Source organism: Cervus canadensis, chromosome 5 (genome assembly GCF_019320065.1).
Source record: "Cervus canadensis isolate Bull #8, Minnesota chromosome 5, ASM1932006v1, whole genome shotgun sequence".
Lineage (NCBI taxonomy): Eukaryota > Metazoa > Chordata > Mammalia > Artiodactyla > Cervidae > Cervus > Cervus canadensis.
In genome coordinates, this window is record NC_057390.1 from 27,984,661 (window position 1) to 28,004,050 (window position 19,390).

Below are 19,390 nucleotides of genomic sequence, written 5' to 3' on the forward strand. Positions count from 1 at the left end.
TGTTTATCACCAAAAGACCATCTTTTTATCCAATTTTTTATAAATGTAAAATTTTTTTTTAAAAATCACTAAATAAAAGAAAACTTTCTATCGCATAACAAAAGATAATATAGTGCAATTGGGTAAAATTACTATAGTTACTGTCAAAAAGAAAAACTAAAAAAATAAGTAGCTACATCATGTGAAGAAAGTACCCTGCTTTAGAGTACTACTATTATCCTTGCTCGAAATCAAATAATCCCTTATGTGTCTCAGCACTTGAAAAGTCAGTGTTCGCTTAAAATAATCAGCATTAACAAAGGCCTGATACATAGGATCTTAGTACATGGTACTAGCAATAGGTTATTTTTCTCTTAGAAAGAAAACAATTTCACCCTAATAAGCTTTAAAAAAACTTTTAAAATAATACAGATATGTGTTTTTCTGTTAGAAAAATGACTATTATTGCTGCTTGAAAGACACTTCAAAATTACATTAAGCTTATTTCTACACAAAGGCCACACTACATTCTTCTGATCAGGCACTGCTATAAAACTCTGCTTTACATTTTTGGAAAGGAAAATGTACTAATACAGAGTTTGAAAGCATGTTCTAAGTAGTAGAGAATAGTATTCTCTGTGTATATATGTGTGTGTATATATATATTCTGAATAACTTTGCTTACACCCGGAAGTAACACAACATTGTAAATCAACTATACTTAAAAAAAAAGTTAACAAAACTATGACCCTAGGCAAGTCACCTAACCTTTCTGTGCCTTGGTTTCTTATCTGCAAAATGAGGATCACTGTAAAACGCACCTCACAGGGTTACTGTAATGACCAAATGAGGTAATGTCCTATGTGGTACTTACAATCATACCTAAAACATAGGTCTGGCACATAGGACAAGTGACCAATCAATGAGTTATAACTGATAATCTTTCAGCTCATATTTTTAAATAGGCACATATGAAGTAAGCTGTAATTACAATCTGCAACCCTATCATTCCTCAAATACACCATCTCTACAGCTATTTTTTAAAGTATTTCTAAAAAACTACACCTACCTATATATACTAGACATTTCTATCATTTTTAAGAGTCTCCATTTGAATGGCTCTATTCATTCAAAATTATGTATTGAGAGCCCCTACTATAAATCAAGCAATTAAGGGGCAAACTAAGATTATTTTTTAGATAAATTTTAATAACACAAACTTTAAAAAATGCGTTGCAATATAATTTTTGGAGAGGTATGTGATATGAGAGATCTCAAGGGAAAACTGACTAATCTGCAGATCAGAAAACCTAGAAATACTTAGAACAACTCAACTCTTTCAGATAAACAACGAAGATAAAACCCAGGCAATTCTAAATTTCACACAAACTGCTTTTTAATATGTTTTGTTTATCATGCTTACCATAGATTTACATTTGCATGACTGATAGAATTGATCTTTCAAAACCTACTTACTTTCAAACTTCAACTGGTTTTAAATGATCATTTATATTTTCCTCTGAATTTCATTTTAAATGATGTATTTTTCCAGATGTCCTTCAAGTAGATGCTACTGTCTGGTGTGAGAATACATGACCAGATGGATCTACTCATCTGGGTACGTTTCTCTGGTTGGTTGTAGCTCAGAGTTGGTTGGTTCAGAGTTGGTTGTAACTCTGCCCTGAGCCATGTATATCTACCACTCTCCCGTGACTAAGAACACAGATTTAGGAAGAGCTATTTGTGGAGAGGGCCACAGTCTCCAGGCTGGAACTTCTTGTCAAAGTGACGATATAAGGTCCCTGCCAGGACCATGCAAATGAGTTTTACCTACTAGTATATCATCTTCAGTATCATTGCCCTACAATGAACCTACCTTTTAAATCCCAAACCACTTTCTATCAGTTAAATACTAACATTTTTCCCATGCTTGAAGTATGTAACTCACATTCATATAAATTAATATTTTATTTTGGCTTGTCTAAAACACTGTGTAAGACCTTTAGTAACAGAAACACCAATTAACCTAAAAATATGCACTTTTTCAATAATTAAATCCATAATCTTGGCTTCATCCCTTTCTCTACCATTATTTGCTGTGATTCATTTAATTTTCCTAATGATCTCCAGCATCAATTTATTAAAGTATTATCTGTGGCACCTGTGACTTTTAATAATGAATATATATCTCACAGATATTAATTTTAAAATCTGATAAAACCAGAGAAAACAAAAAATAATTTTTAAATATAACAATGCCTCATTTATCTGGTATCTGATGGGAATAAGTACAAATATTTAACAATTTTAAATTGTTTTAAAGACAATCTCCCTCCATTTCACTTTTTAACTTTATAAGAAACAAATACACTCAGAAGAGATTTGATTTTGTGTTCAATTCCATTTTGGAGATAGTAGCACTGGAAGTCCAGAGTTTAAAGGTATTTGTTGGTTTTCTAGGTACAAAATCCTCATGTATTAGCTTCAAATACTCTCCTACAAATATATTAAATTTTTTGGTCTAACATACACTACCAACTGAGGGGTTGTGGCATTTAAATGAGATTCTCGTGTGGGGAAAGAAATACAATATAATAACTACTCAACCTTTTTCAAAAAAATCTAAGCCATGGCCATTGTTAAAGAACAGGGATAAAAAGAATCATGGTGTGCTGGAGCGCTAGATTCTGAGTCTTCCTCTAATCCGTCAAGAAATGCTGAACAAGATGCATACTCCTCTCCTCACACTTGGCTCTCTTATGTGTAGAAATGAGGATGAAACCGGCCTTGCACTATGGTTACCAGGATTAAGTTACTTGTGTGACAGTGCCAAGCCCCATGTCTGGTCCATAAACAAAGAGATACTGTGTTTTCCCTCTACTGCCATCTGAAATGTCAGACAGGATTGAAAATTACGTGAAATCCAAATATCCTAAATACCCAAATACCAGAGAAACAAAAAGATGAGTTAACAATCCACTCTACCAATTTAAGGACTGTTGTGCAGAATGAATAAAACAAGCTGAGCTAATGCACATTCTCTGGAGAATTCAAATAATGAATTGGCAGTTTTTTGGGAATGCTAAGAAAAAACAGTCATTAACCTACTCCTTTTATAGGTCATAAATGCCTATAACACCAGTTAAGCAGTTAACTGTCGGGTTCTGAGCTAAGTAATTTAGAATTGTACTATTTAATCCTCACTAGGAAGTGTCAGAGCCAGGGTCTGAACCCAGTAATCGGATGCCTCAGCTCTTAAAAATCCTGTTGTCTGTCTACCTATTAATAAAACATGTGGGTTTAAAAACGTCATGTAAATTTCCTTTGTTTAGAATGACCAAGATCAATTCTTAACTTTGTACTAATTTTTTTAATAATGTGAAGTGCCGATTTTTTATAAGTAAAGAATTAAGACATTTTCCAGATGAAAAGCTGATAACCATATATTCTGAAAATATTTAATAGAGCATATTAAATCTGAATCAGAATCTAACTCACAATCTGGATCTAAATTATCATTACCAAACAATTAAATTCCAGTCCTGGTAATATTTCTGTTATAACTTATATAGAATATGTACTTTGTACACAGTAAGAACTCAACAAATACTTACTGATTAGCTATTTTTACAGCAGATGGAAGCATCAAATTATAATGTAAAAAGATTTTCCATAGTCAAAAATTTTGTTAGTTACTGCAGCTATAAGTTTTCTCTGGGGGTGAAGAAGGCAGTCTGGATTATGGACAATTCAATGTTTATAATGTAATAATTAAGGCAGGGAAGAGAAGCAAGATGACTTTGAATTACTTTCAAAGAAAACAATAAAGATGACCAACAACATAGCAGGCAGCCATCAACAATATTCCCTTTCACCAAATTCTCTTGTTGCCTACTAGAAATGGAAGGCTTCCTCCAATTATAAAGATGCCTGGTATCTTTTGTCATTTGTCATTACTTAAAATTATTTAAAATTTCTATTTTAGTAAGTGAAAAACCTTTTCATTAAGGTTACGTATTTTCAATGGGCCTTCCCAGTCACTAAATTCTGAAACAACTTAAAAACTATAAATATTCTTGAACTTGTTCAATATAGAACTCGCATCAGTATATAATCTTATGCTTGGCCTCTGGGCACTTTATACACAGATTGAGTACAAAGTAGAAAAATGGAACTAAAATATGTGAAAGTTTTTGTGAGTTGGTTTGTGTGTATGTGTTTTTAAAGAAAGTGTAATTGCTTAACCAGATACTCTTGCTTCTCCAAGTTTACTTATTTTTATTAAACATAAGTAAAATCAGATCACAACCCAGAAAAGCTTACTTTACCACAAACATATCAAATCTTTATTGGGCTACAAGGAATACAGAAATAAAATCTCTTCCTAATATTAAAGTTTAAATAATAAAGTATAGACAGAAGTTTTCTTCTTCTGAAATTCTACTTTAGAAAAATCTCCATTCTGAAATAATGCCATAATCTTTTATCTGGTTTATTGTCTCTCTGGCAGATTCTGTCAGCATCATGAGCCACACTGAGTACTTATTGTGTGGTTAGGTTTACAAAGAAAAAAACACAACAGAACAGAAAACTTTGATGAAAATAAAAAGTGAAAAAAAAAGACATCATTTCTCTAGTTTATAATTGTTAAACTAGTAAATAATTGCTAAACTGGGGAGGGGCAGGTAATTATTATTTGAATAAAAGATGATTAATTATACATACATCACTTCTAATATATCTATCATAATTTTAAAAGATGATAGTGAATATATATCTATCATAATTTTGAAAGATGATAGCAAATAAGTGGCTCATTAACTTGGAATACTCTTAAAACAACCCAGCAGTAAAGATTATTAAATAACCAGTAATATTCCAGTCAAATGAAACATTCATAATGAAGACCAACATTTGTTACATACTAAATTAGCTAGCTAGAATTTTTTTTTAAGTCAACAATTCAAATAGAACATTTATATTAATTTTAAAAGTCTGATACCATTAATTTGGATCCAGTTCACCTCTTACTGTAAATAAGAATTGAGATAGAAAAATGAGAGTCACTAGCTAGAAGCCTAAACAATCAAAAATGGATAATTGAATTGTAAATAATTGAAATATATATTTTCTACACAAACCTAAACCCAGATTTTAGAAAGATGCACCTACTCCCCATAATTCAACATCTACTTCTGCACAGTCTTTTTTGCCTGTCGTTCCCCCCATCTTTGGCTGCACCACATAGTATGTGGGATCTTAGTTTCTAATCAGGGATCAAACCCATGCCCCCTGCACCAGAAGGCAAAGTTTTAACCACTGGACCACCAGGGATGTCCCTGCATAGTCTTAAGACGATTTATACAGGTGTAAGATGCAAAGAGTCAACTCATTGGAAAAGACCCTGATGCTGAGAAAGATTGAGGGCAGGAGGAGAAGGGGGCAACAGAGGATGAGATGGTTGTATGGCATCACTGACTTGATGGACATGAGTTTGACCAAATGCCAGGAGATAGTGAAGGACAAGGAAGCCTGGTGTGCTAGTCTATGGGATCACAAAGACTTGGACACGACTTAGTGACTAAACAACAACAAGATATCAAACTTTTATACTCCAAAATGTTCCATCTGTATGCAAACTAACAAGCTAATTACATGTTACCTTACTAACTCATAAGCTGATGGCCCATGGTGCGTTATGTATTGATACTTTGTGTTAGATTTAATTTCATATATCTGAAATAAGGGATTAAGACACAATTTCCTATGTATACTTTTCAGTGATTTTGATTGTCCTCCAATTCAGAAATTATGACACTATAGAATGAAATTAAGTTTCATAAGATGGTAACTTGAGTACAGATGAATCTCTATTTCCCAGCAATCACTGAGATGGCCAAGAGAATATAAAAGAAACCTTTATTAATACTATAACCTTGGGAATGGTATCAGTGACACCACGCATGCCAAACCTCCAGGGATTTCTATAACATATGAGTAGGTGAAGAACTATTACAGGGAAGGGCAAACCGACCAGACTTACGGAATGTAAAACAACAACTCATTTGTTAGGGAGACACAACATCTAATAGAAACCACAAAAAATGGCCTTAAAAAGGAGGCAGTTAAGTGCAAGACATACAATCCAGCTCCCTCAATGGCCTTCGGAAAGTGAGACACATATTAGAGATTCATTACCTAGGAATTTATTTTAAAGAGAAAACTGGACAAACTAAGACAAATTTAAGGAGAAAACTGGACAAAACTGCAAGGATGTATGTTTTATGATAATTATGATAATAATAGTGAAAACTGTAAATAATCTAAATATCCATTCATAAGAAATTCATATATGATTTTACCCAAATAATACAGTATTACACCCATGCAACTTTTCACTGACATGGAATGAGTTCCATAATATACTGTGGAAGGGGAAAGAAACAGATTAAAAATAATATGTGTACTATGAATAGTTACACAAAGAGAGAGCTGCAAAAACTGTCACCAAAACACAAATGGGAGTTGCCTCTGGGTGGCTGGATATTTGATCATTTTTACTTACTTTTTATAATTATTAGTACTGCTGAAGTTTTCTAAATAAATGTATACTGTCTTTGTAATCAAGAGAAAAATTTTCATTTTGAAAAAATAAAGTATATTTATTTTTTAATACTAAAATTGATTTGGGAGAAATTATCTTGATAATTGGAAACATCCATTAAGACACAGATTAAAAGATCTTTATCATAACATTGTTTATAACAATAAAATAGTAAAAATGGTAAATTATTAGCAATAATTTAAATGATCAATAGCAAATTTGTTAAATTTTAGAATAACTATACAATGATTTACTACAAAGCCATTAAAAATTATGACAAAGATGTATTCATCACTAGCTCAGTGACCTTGGAAATATCACATGTCCTCTAGGTATCAGTTTTCTCATCTGTAAAATGCGGATAAAAAGAATACTTACGGTGCTTCACCTAGCTTATTAGCTATACCCTATTGTGATAGAAAATGAAAAATCTGATGTTTCTAAGTTTCCTCTAATTCACAAACACTTATTTCAAAATCAACTTTGCTATATGCTAAAATAGTGCTGGAAGACAGAAACAGGCTAATCTGGATACCTGTAGCACTGAGGCCCCAATAAGTCACCCGGATGACAGTGACAGAGGGAACCGACATCCCTACTTAACTGAACAATGAAACAAGTTATATATACACTCGTTGGCATCATCAGTTTTACCCTCACTGTACAAACGTTTACTTTGCTGCTTTAAGGAGTTGAAACCAACCTGCCACGGTCTTCCCCAATCCAGTGGAATAGGAAAAGCACCAAGCCATATTCCTACAAAACTAGAAATTGTAGTGATCTGAAGACTATTCTCCCAAACGGACGTAACTCTGTAAAACACAAATATATATATCATTGGTGGAACAGATCTCAGCTGCTGGGAAATCAAACGAATAGCATATATTAACACCATACATATGTACGTGTTTTGTTCATTTCAAATAAGCATCTCAAATTGACACATAAATATTTGCCATGAATCATTAACAATTAATTGGCAAGAAGATATAAGTGGTTTTCAGTTGGAAAAGTAACATATACACATACTGAAAGTCAAACAATACAAAAGAGTATTTGCAATGAATGCTAAATCCTCCTCTCACCCTTATTATCAACTTTGGTTCCTTTTCCCAGAAATGACTATTACCAACTTAGTACATAGCCTTCCAGAAATATTTTATACACACAAAACCACACAATTTTGTTTAGAATGATATATGCACATTTGCTTATATGCACACATGTATGTATAAACCCTTCAAAACAAAACTCAAATGTACCATGTCATAAACACGGTTTTGCTGTGTATCTTCCCGTTAACAGTTTTACTAGTATTCCTTTGTCCTGAGGAAGCATCATTTATTCAACTAGTCCCTTACGGCACATTTCATTTAAGAAAATAAACTCTTATTTGGTGGGAAAGGAGTAGAGAATGAGAACAAAATATTACAAAAGATCCAATGATGTGGCCTACCATTCTTATTTATTAAGTGCACATCTTACAGTGTAAAGGTGGAAAGACATAATTCTGCCTGTCTCTTAGTAAGTCTTGGCTTCAGTCTGCCCCTAATGTGATCACTTAACTGGGTGGAATAAGAATCTCATTACAGTGGAGTAAACCACTCCCCAAAAATGCAGTAACTGGAGTCCAAATATTCAACTGTTTCAAATGCAGTGTTTAGTTATTCTGAAGTTTATGAAAAGCAGTTTCTTCCGTTAGTGTGGTAAAGGGGGGAAACATTTGCTTTGTTAGATGACTGCTTTAGAAACAGGTTAATTACTATACACATAAAGTACACTGAATTAAAACCATCCAGAATGACAAGTCAGTCCATAAACCAACGTCCCATCACCTATCCATCTCATTACTACCTTTCCCTCACCTACAATGAGTTAAGAGCTTCAGCCTGTTTCTGTTGAAAACTGGAGCGGGAAGAAGATCGGAAGCAACCCCCATATATCCACATCTGTGTTACTTGTTAGGCTTAATTGTTCTTTTCTATTTTGTGTAACACTTAAAAAGAAAAGTCAATTTCTTCAACTAACATTCAACAGAACAGGGATCTATTCTAGTCTTAGAGGTGAAAAAACTGATGAGTTGAATGTAAAGAGAGAATTGTACGATTCAGGCTTAAAAGGTTTGTCTAAGGTAATTTTTTACTTTATGTTGCTGAGAAATGTTGACTACCTTTCACCAAAACATACACTTATTGGTATTGCAATGTGTAAAGTGATTTGCCAAGAGAAACAAAAGTTGAGAGCAGAGTTTACTTTCTGCTAAGAAGAGTTTTACTTTTTTAATTTTTTTATGAAAGAGGAAGTTCAGCTGAATTTGGAAGAATGAGCAGTATTTGGTCTTGAAGAAATGGAGAAAGAGATATATTATAGGTTAAAAGAACATAAGTAAAATTGGTTGAGCCCAAGTGGAAGAATGGGTAACAACACTGGAAAAGTAGGTTAGAGTAGGATTTTTAAAAAAATAATGGCTTTATTGAATACAGTAAAAAAAAAAAAAAAAAGCTACAGAGAAACCTTTTCCAGCCATACGATTCACTTAAAGTGCACAACTCAATGTTTTTAGTATATTAACAGAAATGCACAATCATCACCCACAAAACAAAACCCTTTACATTAGCAGTCACTCCCAATTTCCCCTTCCCTCTAGACACTAATCCACTTTCTGTCTCTATGGATTTGCCTATTCTGAACATTTCATGCAAATGAAATCAATGTGTGGTCTTCTGTGAGTGGATTATTTCACTTAGCATAGTTTCCAAGGTTCATCAGTTTTGTAGCAGGTAAAAATGTCATTCCCTTTTATTGCCAAATAACATTTTGTTATACAGATATATCACATTTTATTTTTTCTACACATTAGTTGATGGACACCTGAGTTGTTTTGACTTTTTGGCTATTACATCTAATGCTACTAAAAACATTCATATATAAGTTTTGTGTGGACATATGTTTTTCTTGGGGATATACTAAGAAATAGACTTGCTGATAACTCTGTGCTTAACCTTCTGAGGAAATGCCAGACTATCATCCAAAGCAGCTGAGCTATTTTATATTCCCATCAGCAGTGTATGTGGGTTCCAATTTCCAGATCCTCGCTAACACTTGCTACTACTGATTATAGCCATCTTAGTGAGTGGTGAAGTGGTATCTCATTGTGGTAGATTTAGGGTTAGGATTTTATAAAAGCCTTAAAGTCAAATTTTTTAAGTCAAAAGAAGTCAAGAGAAGTCTCTGAAGGCTTTAAATCCAATCAGCAATATGAGGTAAGTCTAATAAGATTTATGTACATGTCTAATAAGATTTATGTACATGTCTAATCTAAGCTCCAAGTTCCTGAATTTCAAGGGGCAAGATCCATGTCTTCACACTTTGTTTTTCATTGTTATAAGTACACTTGTGGTCATCTTATATTTGTTAAAATAAGGGCAAATATCCAAGAGATCGTCCTCTATTTTGTTTGTTTGATGTATGAAGAGTATTTACGATCTTACAACAAACGCAGAAAAAAATGGAACCAAGACCTAGTTTAAAAATTAGAAGAAATCTGTAGCCTATCTTTTTAAAATTAAAAATTTATATTTATCAAAAATATATATAAATATCTTTAAAATCAAAGATCACAATTAGACTAATATAACCCCTCTCTGATCCCTTCTTACTCCTGATTTCAGCTTCTAAATAGCAGACAGTTTCAGCTCTTCACTGTTTCTTCCATGTACCTCATATTTAAAGATTTTTCAAGATTTAGTTTAGTTTTTCAAGATTTACTTACTTTCTGCTCTCTACAGTGGGAGAAGAGGATTTAGAACTCTTCACCCACAAGCCTCCCATCCCCGCATACACATTTCTCTCTGACTCCTCATCCTCTTTGACGGTAATATCTCCTCCTCTCAGCTGTACCTGCATTATGATGATTATGGAAACATTCATCACAGCTGAAGCACACAGCTAACCATAATTACACTCTTTCTTCGAGTAAAATTTTCATTTTCCTTGGATATTAAGAATGCCTCTCTTTCTTACCTTCCATTTGTTTACATAGCTGTCACTAAGTCATTCTCAAATATTCCACGGAAACCAAACGTCCCTGTAAATGCTTGTTGGTGCTTCCCCTCTCTGATCTCCCCCACTCTCTTGGGGGGACACCTTACCTGCTCTAAACTGCCCTGCTTGCTGTCTAAGCCTCAGGAGCGGCTGTGTTCCTGCGAGCGCCCTACACCATCTCGTGAATTCCCTTGGCCTCTGTCCCTGCTTCTGGGTCTCCATTTTCCTGAATTTCAAGACTTCTTCCTTCTACTTCCCCCCTTTTAAAAAGCACATCCTTTAATACATTCCTGAGAAAATGTAGGGGGAAAACAGAGTTTAGAGATGTTTAAAGTCTGACAGTAACTTTACTGTAACTGTTGGCAATCATTTTGTCTCAGAATGTTGAAGGCATTGCTACACTGTTTTCTGATTCCTGCTTGAAAAGTTCAGGGCCATCTGGCTCCCAGTTCTCTGTAAGTGACATGTTCTCTACGCCCCACCCTCCCACCATCCTCTCTGGGAGCCTTTAGAAGCGTCTCTTTATTTCTTGTTATCTAAAATTTCACATTAATATGTCTTGGAGTGGGTCTTTTTATCCATTATGCCAGAAATACACATGGGCTTTCTTAATTTAGACTCTCAGGTTTTCAGTTCTTGAAATTTTCATTTATTTAAAGACTTGCCTTTTGACGCCCAGATCCCTTAAGAATTTTGTTTTTCTTACTCTTTTGCTGGGGATACTATCATTATGGATTAATTCTCTAATCTTCTTACTTTTTAACCCATTTCCCATATCTTTGCCTTTTTGTTTGACTAAAGGATCTTTTCAACTTTGTCCCTACTTCTGTTGAATTTTTTAATTCCCAAGAAGCTTTCTTCTCTGAATATTCCTTTTGATTACCTCCTGTTCATGTTTATGGATGTAAAAAAATATATTTTTAAAGTTATTTTCTGGTTCTTACACTGCTTTTATTTCCACTGAGTTTCTTTTTTGTTGTTTGCATTTCTGGTTTTCAGCTTAGAGGTGTCCTTCAAATGTCTAGTGATTCTTCAGTTACCATTCTACTTAAATGTAAAACACTATATATGAAATGTCCAGAAAAGGCAAATTTATAGAGACAGAAAGTACTTTAGTGTTTGCCTGGGATGGAGAGTAAGGGGGTGGGTGGGAGAGAAGGATGGGAATGGAGAACGACTGTTAACAGGTATTTCTTTTGGGGTGATGCAATGTTCTTAGATTGTGCTGATGGTTACAAAACAGTACCTATACAAAAACACTATCGAGTTATACATTTTATTGCTTTATTTTTTGGCCGTTATGTGGGATCTTAGTTACCCAACCAGGAATTGAACCTCTGTCCCCTGCAGTGGAAGCGTGGAGTCTTAACCACTGGACCACCAGGGAAGTCCCCTTGAACTGTACACTTTAAATGGGTGAGTTTTATGGCTTGAAGTTATATCTCAATAATGTGCTTTTTAAAAAGACAACAAAAAAGTGAAGCTGTATAAACAGATGGCTGGATGATCACTGTACACGAGTAGCATGATTCAACTGCTGGGCTTCACTGCTCCAGGAAATGGGTCGGAACCCTGCCCGTTAAGAGAAATCTCAAATGTCAGTGTCTATAGGTGTTTGGTACCATTCTTCCCAGAGAGAAGTCATTTCAGTATTCTGCCTAGATGGTACAAGCCTGGCTCTCAGTGTTCTGGGCCCAGAAGATAGAAAGGACTAGGCATAAGGTAAAGACTCATTGCTTAGTATGTAGAATTTTAAGCGTTCCTGAAGACACTGTAGCAACTAGGCTCAGGATCTGGGGGTAGCCAGAGTGGCTGTGGGTGCATCTTTCTCCATCTTCCCTTCACCCACTGTATAACTTCCATTACTACGATATTTATACAGTATTTATATTCTGTTCTGAACTCCAATTCATTCAACTATTTTCTTGATATAGTAACCCCCTTATATACACACTCAGTAATTCCTTCATCTGGGGAAACTCTCTTCTATCATATCGTTGAATTATTTTTTGCTTTGTATTTTAGAGGTACTAACTTGTCTTAAGTTGACCTCCTTTGTGTGTTCTCTATATTTATCATTTCTTCTCTAATTGTTTTATTCTTCCCAACCCCCGCTAGCCTTCATTCATTTTGATTAGCTCAAACCTTTCTTGCTGCTACAACTTGATTTTGTAATTCATCTATGTTTCTAATTTATGATCTAATAGTATGATCTGGATCCTCAATTTATTTCATTAATTTTTCAATTTCCTTCTCCACCTCATTTTAATTATCTCATCTTTGAACTCTTATTTTATTGCATTAATATCCTTAATAACATTTTTTTCTGTGGTAAACTGTGTGGAGCTTTTGTGTTTGTGTTCCTTGGGTAGTATTTTCTTCCAGGCTGAGTTCCTTGTCTTCTACATGCCTTTTTCTTCTTCTACAGCTTGTTTCTAGGCGTTGTCAGACCATTTCTTTTCAACTTGCCCATACTTCATATGGTCAGGCTGCCCAAACTATCCATTTGCTTGGATAAAATGAATGCGTTACTTGAAGCTGCCTTCCCATCTTAACCAACATCAATTTTTCAAGTCTTGAAGTTGCATTTTGAGGACTGGATGTTCTATCAAATTTTTGGTGACATGAGGCAGAAGGAAAGAATGGAGGCAGAGAGCCAAGGCAAGGGAAATGGTGTCTTTGCAATTTAATCAGAAATATTCAGCTGAAATTTAATGAATGGTGGTTCTATAAATTAAAAAAAATTTTCTGACCAGGACTTATGGATCCCATTAGGAATCAGATGAAACTATAGGAGAACAGTCTGCTTCTTGGGTAAAACCCAGTAGGCAGCAGCCCTGGGAGACTGATAAAGAGTATAAACAGCACTGATGGGGATTCAGGGAAACTGGCACTCTGCTGAGGTGTATGTATGTTTGTGTGTGTGAGTTCTGATAATGACGTGTGTGCCTAGTTGTGTGATGTGGGTCAGATGTGCTCAGATGATCTTACAACTCTTTGCGACCTCATGGACTGTAGCCCGCCAGCCTCCTCTGTCCATGGAATTTTCCAGGCAAGAATACTGGAGTGGGTTGCCACTTCCTACTCCAGGGGGTCTTTCCAACCCAGGTATTGAACCTGGGTCTCCTGCATTGGCAGGCAATTCTTTACCACTGTGCCACCTGGGAAGCTATATATATGTAAAATAATAAAGTATATATATGTGTGTGTGTGTATTTCAAATTAGAATTTTAATTTGGTGATGTCTATCAACTTCTTTTGACCTAGGAATTCCACTCCAGAAATCTGGTATACAGAAATCAGTGTACAAGTATACAAAATTGTACAAAGATGTTCATAACAACATTATTTATATCATGAAAATTTGATAATAACCCTCAATAGGAAATTAGTTAAATCATGGTACATGGAATACTTAAAATGATGATTAGTTGCCAACATTCATCTCATCTCTGATGATTAGCCTAATTAAATCATGGTGATCCCATTCTTTCCCAACGATTAGTTTAGGAAGATTTAAGGAGAGAAGAGAAGTTGCTGCCATTTCCCTACCAGCCCAATAAGTGAAAAGCAAAGCAAATTATAAAGCAGTGACTAGTATAACCAGTTTTGTTTTTAAATTACATATATTTTTGTATAGATAAAATCTGGAACATATAAAATCTGTTAGTAACGGCTGTTCCTTACATAGCATTCTAAGATCTTTAACTTTTGATATTTTTCTATTATTTGAAGTCTTATAATATTCTTTTGTAAAAAACAAAAAGCATAAATTCCTTTCTATTCACTGATTTATAGCAGCACTGACATTGATTTATTTTCATTTTATAAATTTCCACATAAAGCCATTGGAATTCAGTGGTTAATGGCTAATTTCTTCATAGTTAAGTTTTATATATATATATGAGAACAGAATACATAGTGCACTATTCTGTAAACAAACCTAAAAGTGACTAAATATTACAGATCAGTCTTTATGACAGTGAATTCTAAGTAAATGTCCACATTATTTGACTCCACTGAAATTCATTTTATGAAATCTTAATTGAAATAAACCATTTCAAATACCTACTATCTATGTTCCAGACACTGTATCAGTTATCTGAAATAGTTAACAATAAATACTATGGCTCAGACAGCCTGTCATCAAAACAGTGCTTGTTTAGATGGAGTTGATCTTTTTAACTGTTGATCTCTATCTAAAAAAGAGGCACTAAACAACTCCTCCTAGTGGCTAAAGATACTTAAAGAAGTCTTACATAAACTTCCCCTTCCCCCACTGAATAAATATTAAAACCAATGTCTCTTTGCTACTAAATTTTTGTACCCACATTAAGACTAAATTACCTAATTTTAATACATATAAAAACTGGTCATTCACTGTCCTTTCACTTTTAATGTCCACAGTGGTTTTTTCAATATAAAGTCCATTTCAACACAAAGATGGCAAAAAGAGGCCTATTGTTTTCACTATACAAATAGGGCTTATAGGCTGTCTTTAGCTTGGCAAGATAATCACAGATTCAGGAATGTATTCAGAAATTAAATTTTTTCATTTCATGAACAGTGATCAGATTCTGAAACATTCAAATAAAAGCATAAAATAAACTGATAAAAGAAAAAGCAAGCTTGAATGACAAATATAGGATGAAGACAGTCAAATTATTATTTTCCTTCATAAGGAAGTCAACAAATGGAAAAAAAAAAAAAAAAGGCCCCACAATAATTACAACACCAAAGCAACAAATTGAAGTAAACTAGTACAAATTGAGTATATTCAGTAATAAAGTATACCAAAAAGAAGTTGCTAGAATTTTTTAGGAAACCAAATGGCTTTTCTATCTTCAAGCTTCTTTAAAATAGCATTCTTTAAAAAAAAAAGTTACAATAACTTTACATGACTTTAAGAAAAAGTCTTGTTAAAACAGTCATTTAATTACTATTCAATCTGAATAGTGTCAGAACTGGCCCTTTACTCTTGGGACGCATCTCCTACACAGTTCTCAAATTCAGAGCTTTGGTGTCTTCAGTCTTTATTTGATTATCATCTACTCAGTGTTAAACATGCAAATAAATACACTAAAAATTAGGATATAATGATATTTCACTTAAAAATAGTACAAAATATTGATTCAATACTGAACAAGATGTCAGCCCAATTCAAAATTGAGCTATTCGTACTGAACACCTGAACTAGTTATATTTCAAAAATAATACAAGGGCCAACTTTAAATAAGCAAAACAAAAGGAAAAAACCTCAACTACTCTACTATGTCTTCTATACTAAAACACAGGATGAATGATAAAAATTTAAAATTCTAAAATCTTCAATCAGTACTTTAAGGTATTTTAAATACTTTCAGTGAATTAGAACTACAGCATAAGTACTTCAAATCAGAACTTTAATTTCTGTTGAAAATGATTACTGGATAGAAAGAAAAGTATTATTCATATGTTCTATATAACCTCCTTAAATTATAATAACATTATTTTAAATTAAAGTTGTGACTCAATATAAATAAAGTCAATATATTCAAATAATTTCAAAATAACACACAAGTAATTGTTTTTCTTAGGTATTTCATACTAATATGAAGCCACTGCAGAATCACCAGATCTTTGAATTTTTGAAATTTTTTGCATAAAAGTGAACATTTAAGGCTAACTCTAACATTAAACAAGTTACTGTATCAGATTATTTCCTCCCTCATTCAAAATTGGACATGTGACATATTTATATTAAATCCTTGAAGTATGATAAAAGTGATAGGGACGTGATAGGAGGAAACTGAAATATCACCAATGTATGGTAGAGCCATGACGACTTAAGTTCCCCACGACAAAGTTCAAACCAACTTTACATTTAATGTCCTGTAAAAACCATCCCTCCTTCCTGTGGTTGTCTCTGCTTAGCACTCCTTGGTCTGTTACCTAAACCAAGAAAGGTACTAAGACAAATGGCAGTCAGGATTGGGAGTATGAAGTATAAAAATGTCTCCTGACAACTGTTAACCCAGTTGACACACATTTCTTGAGCACTTACTATTTCATAATCTCACTTGACTCTCAGGGTGGGAGGGGCAATACAGGGGCAGGGAATTAAGAGGTACAAACTATCATGTACAAAATAAGCTACAAGGATATATTGTACAACAGGGGGAATACAACCAATATTCTATAATAACTGCAAATGGCATATAACCTTTAAAAATTGTGAATCACTATACTGTACATATACTTGTAACATATAACATATAATACAACTATACTTCAAACAAATTATCAAAAGAAAGAGGCTCAGAAAATGTCTATATAATAAGTTCATGATAAATTACTAAGAGAAACTAAGAATGGTTACTGTTTCCCTTCAGTTTTAAAGTTTGACTTTTTTCTATTTTAAAATATTAGGAATTTATATATTTAGTTCTGCTATAATGCTTGTTTTGAAAATTTGAATTTATTCCAATTTGACTGATATATTAAAGAACAATAGGAGTGATTTGGTCTGTGAGGAACACTAAGTGAACACAAAAACTGCACCCAGTTGAACTGAGCAGCGTATGAATACATAAAACATGCACACCCCTCAAATATCTAGCAGCTAATCAAGACAGTGTTGTACTGGCATTAGGATATACACTAATGGGATAAGAGCTGGAAGTCCAGAAATGGAATCATGTGCTTATGATCAATTGATTTTCAACAGAGGTGCCAAGATCACTCAGAGGGATAAACAGCTTTTCAACAAATGATGCTAGGACGACTGGGAAGCCACATGCAAAAGAATAAAGTGGGAGACCCTTGCTTCACACCACACACAAAAACTAACACAAAATGGATCAAAGACCCAAATTTAAGGATTAAAATTAGAAAGCTCTTAGAAGGAAACACAGGAGTAAATCTTTAACACCTTGGATTTGGCCATGGGTTCTTAGATATGACTCTAAAAGTACAAGCAACCAAAGAAAAAAATAAATTAGATTTCATCAAAATTAAAACCTTTGTGTCTCAAAGAACACTGTCATGGAAGTGAGAAAACAACAGACAGAAAGAGAGTAAATAATATTTGCAAACCATACATCTGATAAAGGACTTGTATCCAAAATACATAAAGAACTCTAACAACTTAGTAATAAAAACATAAAAAACTCAATTGAAAAATGAGCAAACGATCTAAAGAGACATTTCTTCAAGGAAAACATATAACAGCCAATAGGAGCAGGAAAAGATGCTTGACCTTACTAGTCAAAAGGGAAATACAAATGAAAAACACAAAGAGATAATACTTCACACCCATAAGGATAGCAATAATTAAAAAGTCAAATACTAACAACTGTTGGTGAGGATGTAGGGGGATTGGCACCCTCACACACTGCTATGGACATGTAAAATGGAACAGCCACATTGAAAAAGTCTGGCGGTTGTTCAAATGATTAAACATGGAGTTACTATATGACCCAACAACACCACTCCTCGGCATATACTCAAGTGAAATAAAAACATTTATCCATATGTGTTACTTATCTTGATCTTGGAATCATTCTGCAATGTATATCAAATCACTTTAAATATGTATAATTTTATATCATCAGTTTTTCCTCAGTAAAGTTTAAAAACATAAAATAAAAAACTGTTCCATATTTAAAAATATATCCACACAAAAACTTGCACACAGACTCCTTCAGCAACTTATTCAGAACAGCAAAAAGTGAAAACTCAAATGTCTATCAGCTGATGAATGGATAAACAAAACGTGGTACATATCCATCCTTATTATTCAACCATAGAAAGGAATACAGTACTAACACATGCTACAACTGGCTTCCCAGGCGGTTCAGTGGTAAAGAATCGCCAGCCAAGAAGGAGACAGGGTTTGAACCCTGTGTAGGGAAGATACCCTGGAGAAGAAAATGGCATCTCACTCCAGAATTCTTGTCTGGGAAATCCCCTGGACAGAGCAGCCTGGCAGGCTAGAGTCCATGGGGTAGCAAAAGAGTCAGACATGACTTAACAACATGCTACACAACGTGGATAAACCTCAAAAACATCATGATAAATGAAAAAGCCAATCACAAAACATCACATATTATATGATTCCATTGTTATGAGATGTCCAAAACAGGCAAATCTACAGACAGTAAATAGATTAGTGGTTGCTGAGGGCTTGTTCAGTTGCTAAGTGTCTGTGACCCATGCGGTATCCCACCAGGCTCCTCTGTCCACGGAATCTGCCAGGCAAGAATACTGGAGTGGGTTGCCATTTCCTTCTCCAGGGTGCTTACAGCTAGCGGAGAGGAATAGGGAGTTATAGCCAAAGGATACAGTTTCTTTTTAAGGTAATGAAAATATTCAAAACTGACATATCTGTTGCACATATCTGTGAATACATTAAAAATCAATGAATGTCCACACTATAGTGTCCACACTATATAGGTGACATATATGGTGTCTGAATTATATCTCCATACTGTTTAAAAAAACCCGTCTCCCAGCCATCTCAGCTCCCCTCACGTATCTGAGCCACACCTTCCACCATCTGCCTTAACTTTTCAACAACTCTCCTTACAAGAGGCAACCCTTCCCACATCTACTTCCAAAAGCAAATTTCAGGTTTAGCCCAAGGAAAAGTGACAAACTGATTACAATATTTATGTATTTCTTAGCTATTTAACATGTCTTAAACTGCCCTATCATTTTTATTAAGTTCCTACTTTTTTAATGAATCCACCTGCCGATGCGAGAGACAGGGGTTCAATCCCAGGA

At 34.2% G+C, this 19,390-nt stretch overlaps 1 protein-coding gene across 2 annotated transcripts in view; it reads right to left on the reverse strand.

The window, feature by feature from the left end:
* Positions 1-19,390, reverse strand: part of PIGF (phosphatidylinositol glycan anchor biosynthesis class F) — a 30,370-nt gene that overhangs the window by 3,960 nt on the left and 7,020 nt on the right. For both annotated transcript variants that reach the window (XM_043468482.1, XM_043468481.1), the window contains exon 5: positions 7,287-7,395. In XM_043468482.1, the coding sequence (XP_043324417.1) occupies positions 7,287-7,395 (109 nt within the window). The remainder of the gene's footprint in view (positions 1-7,286; positions 7,396-19,390) is intronic.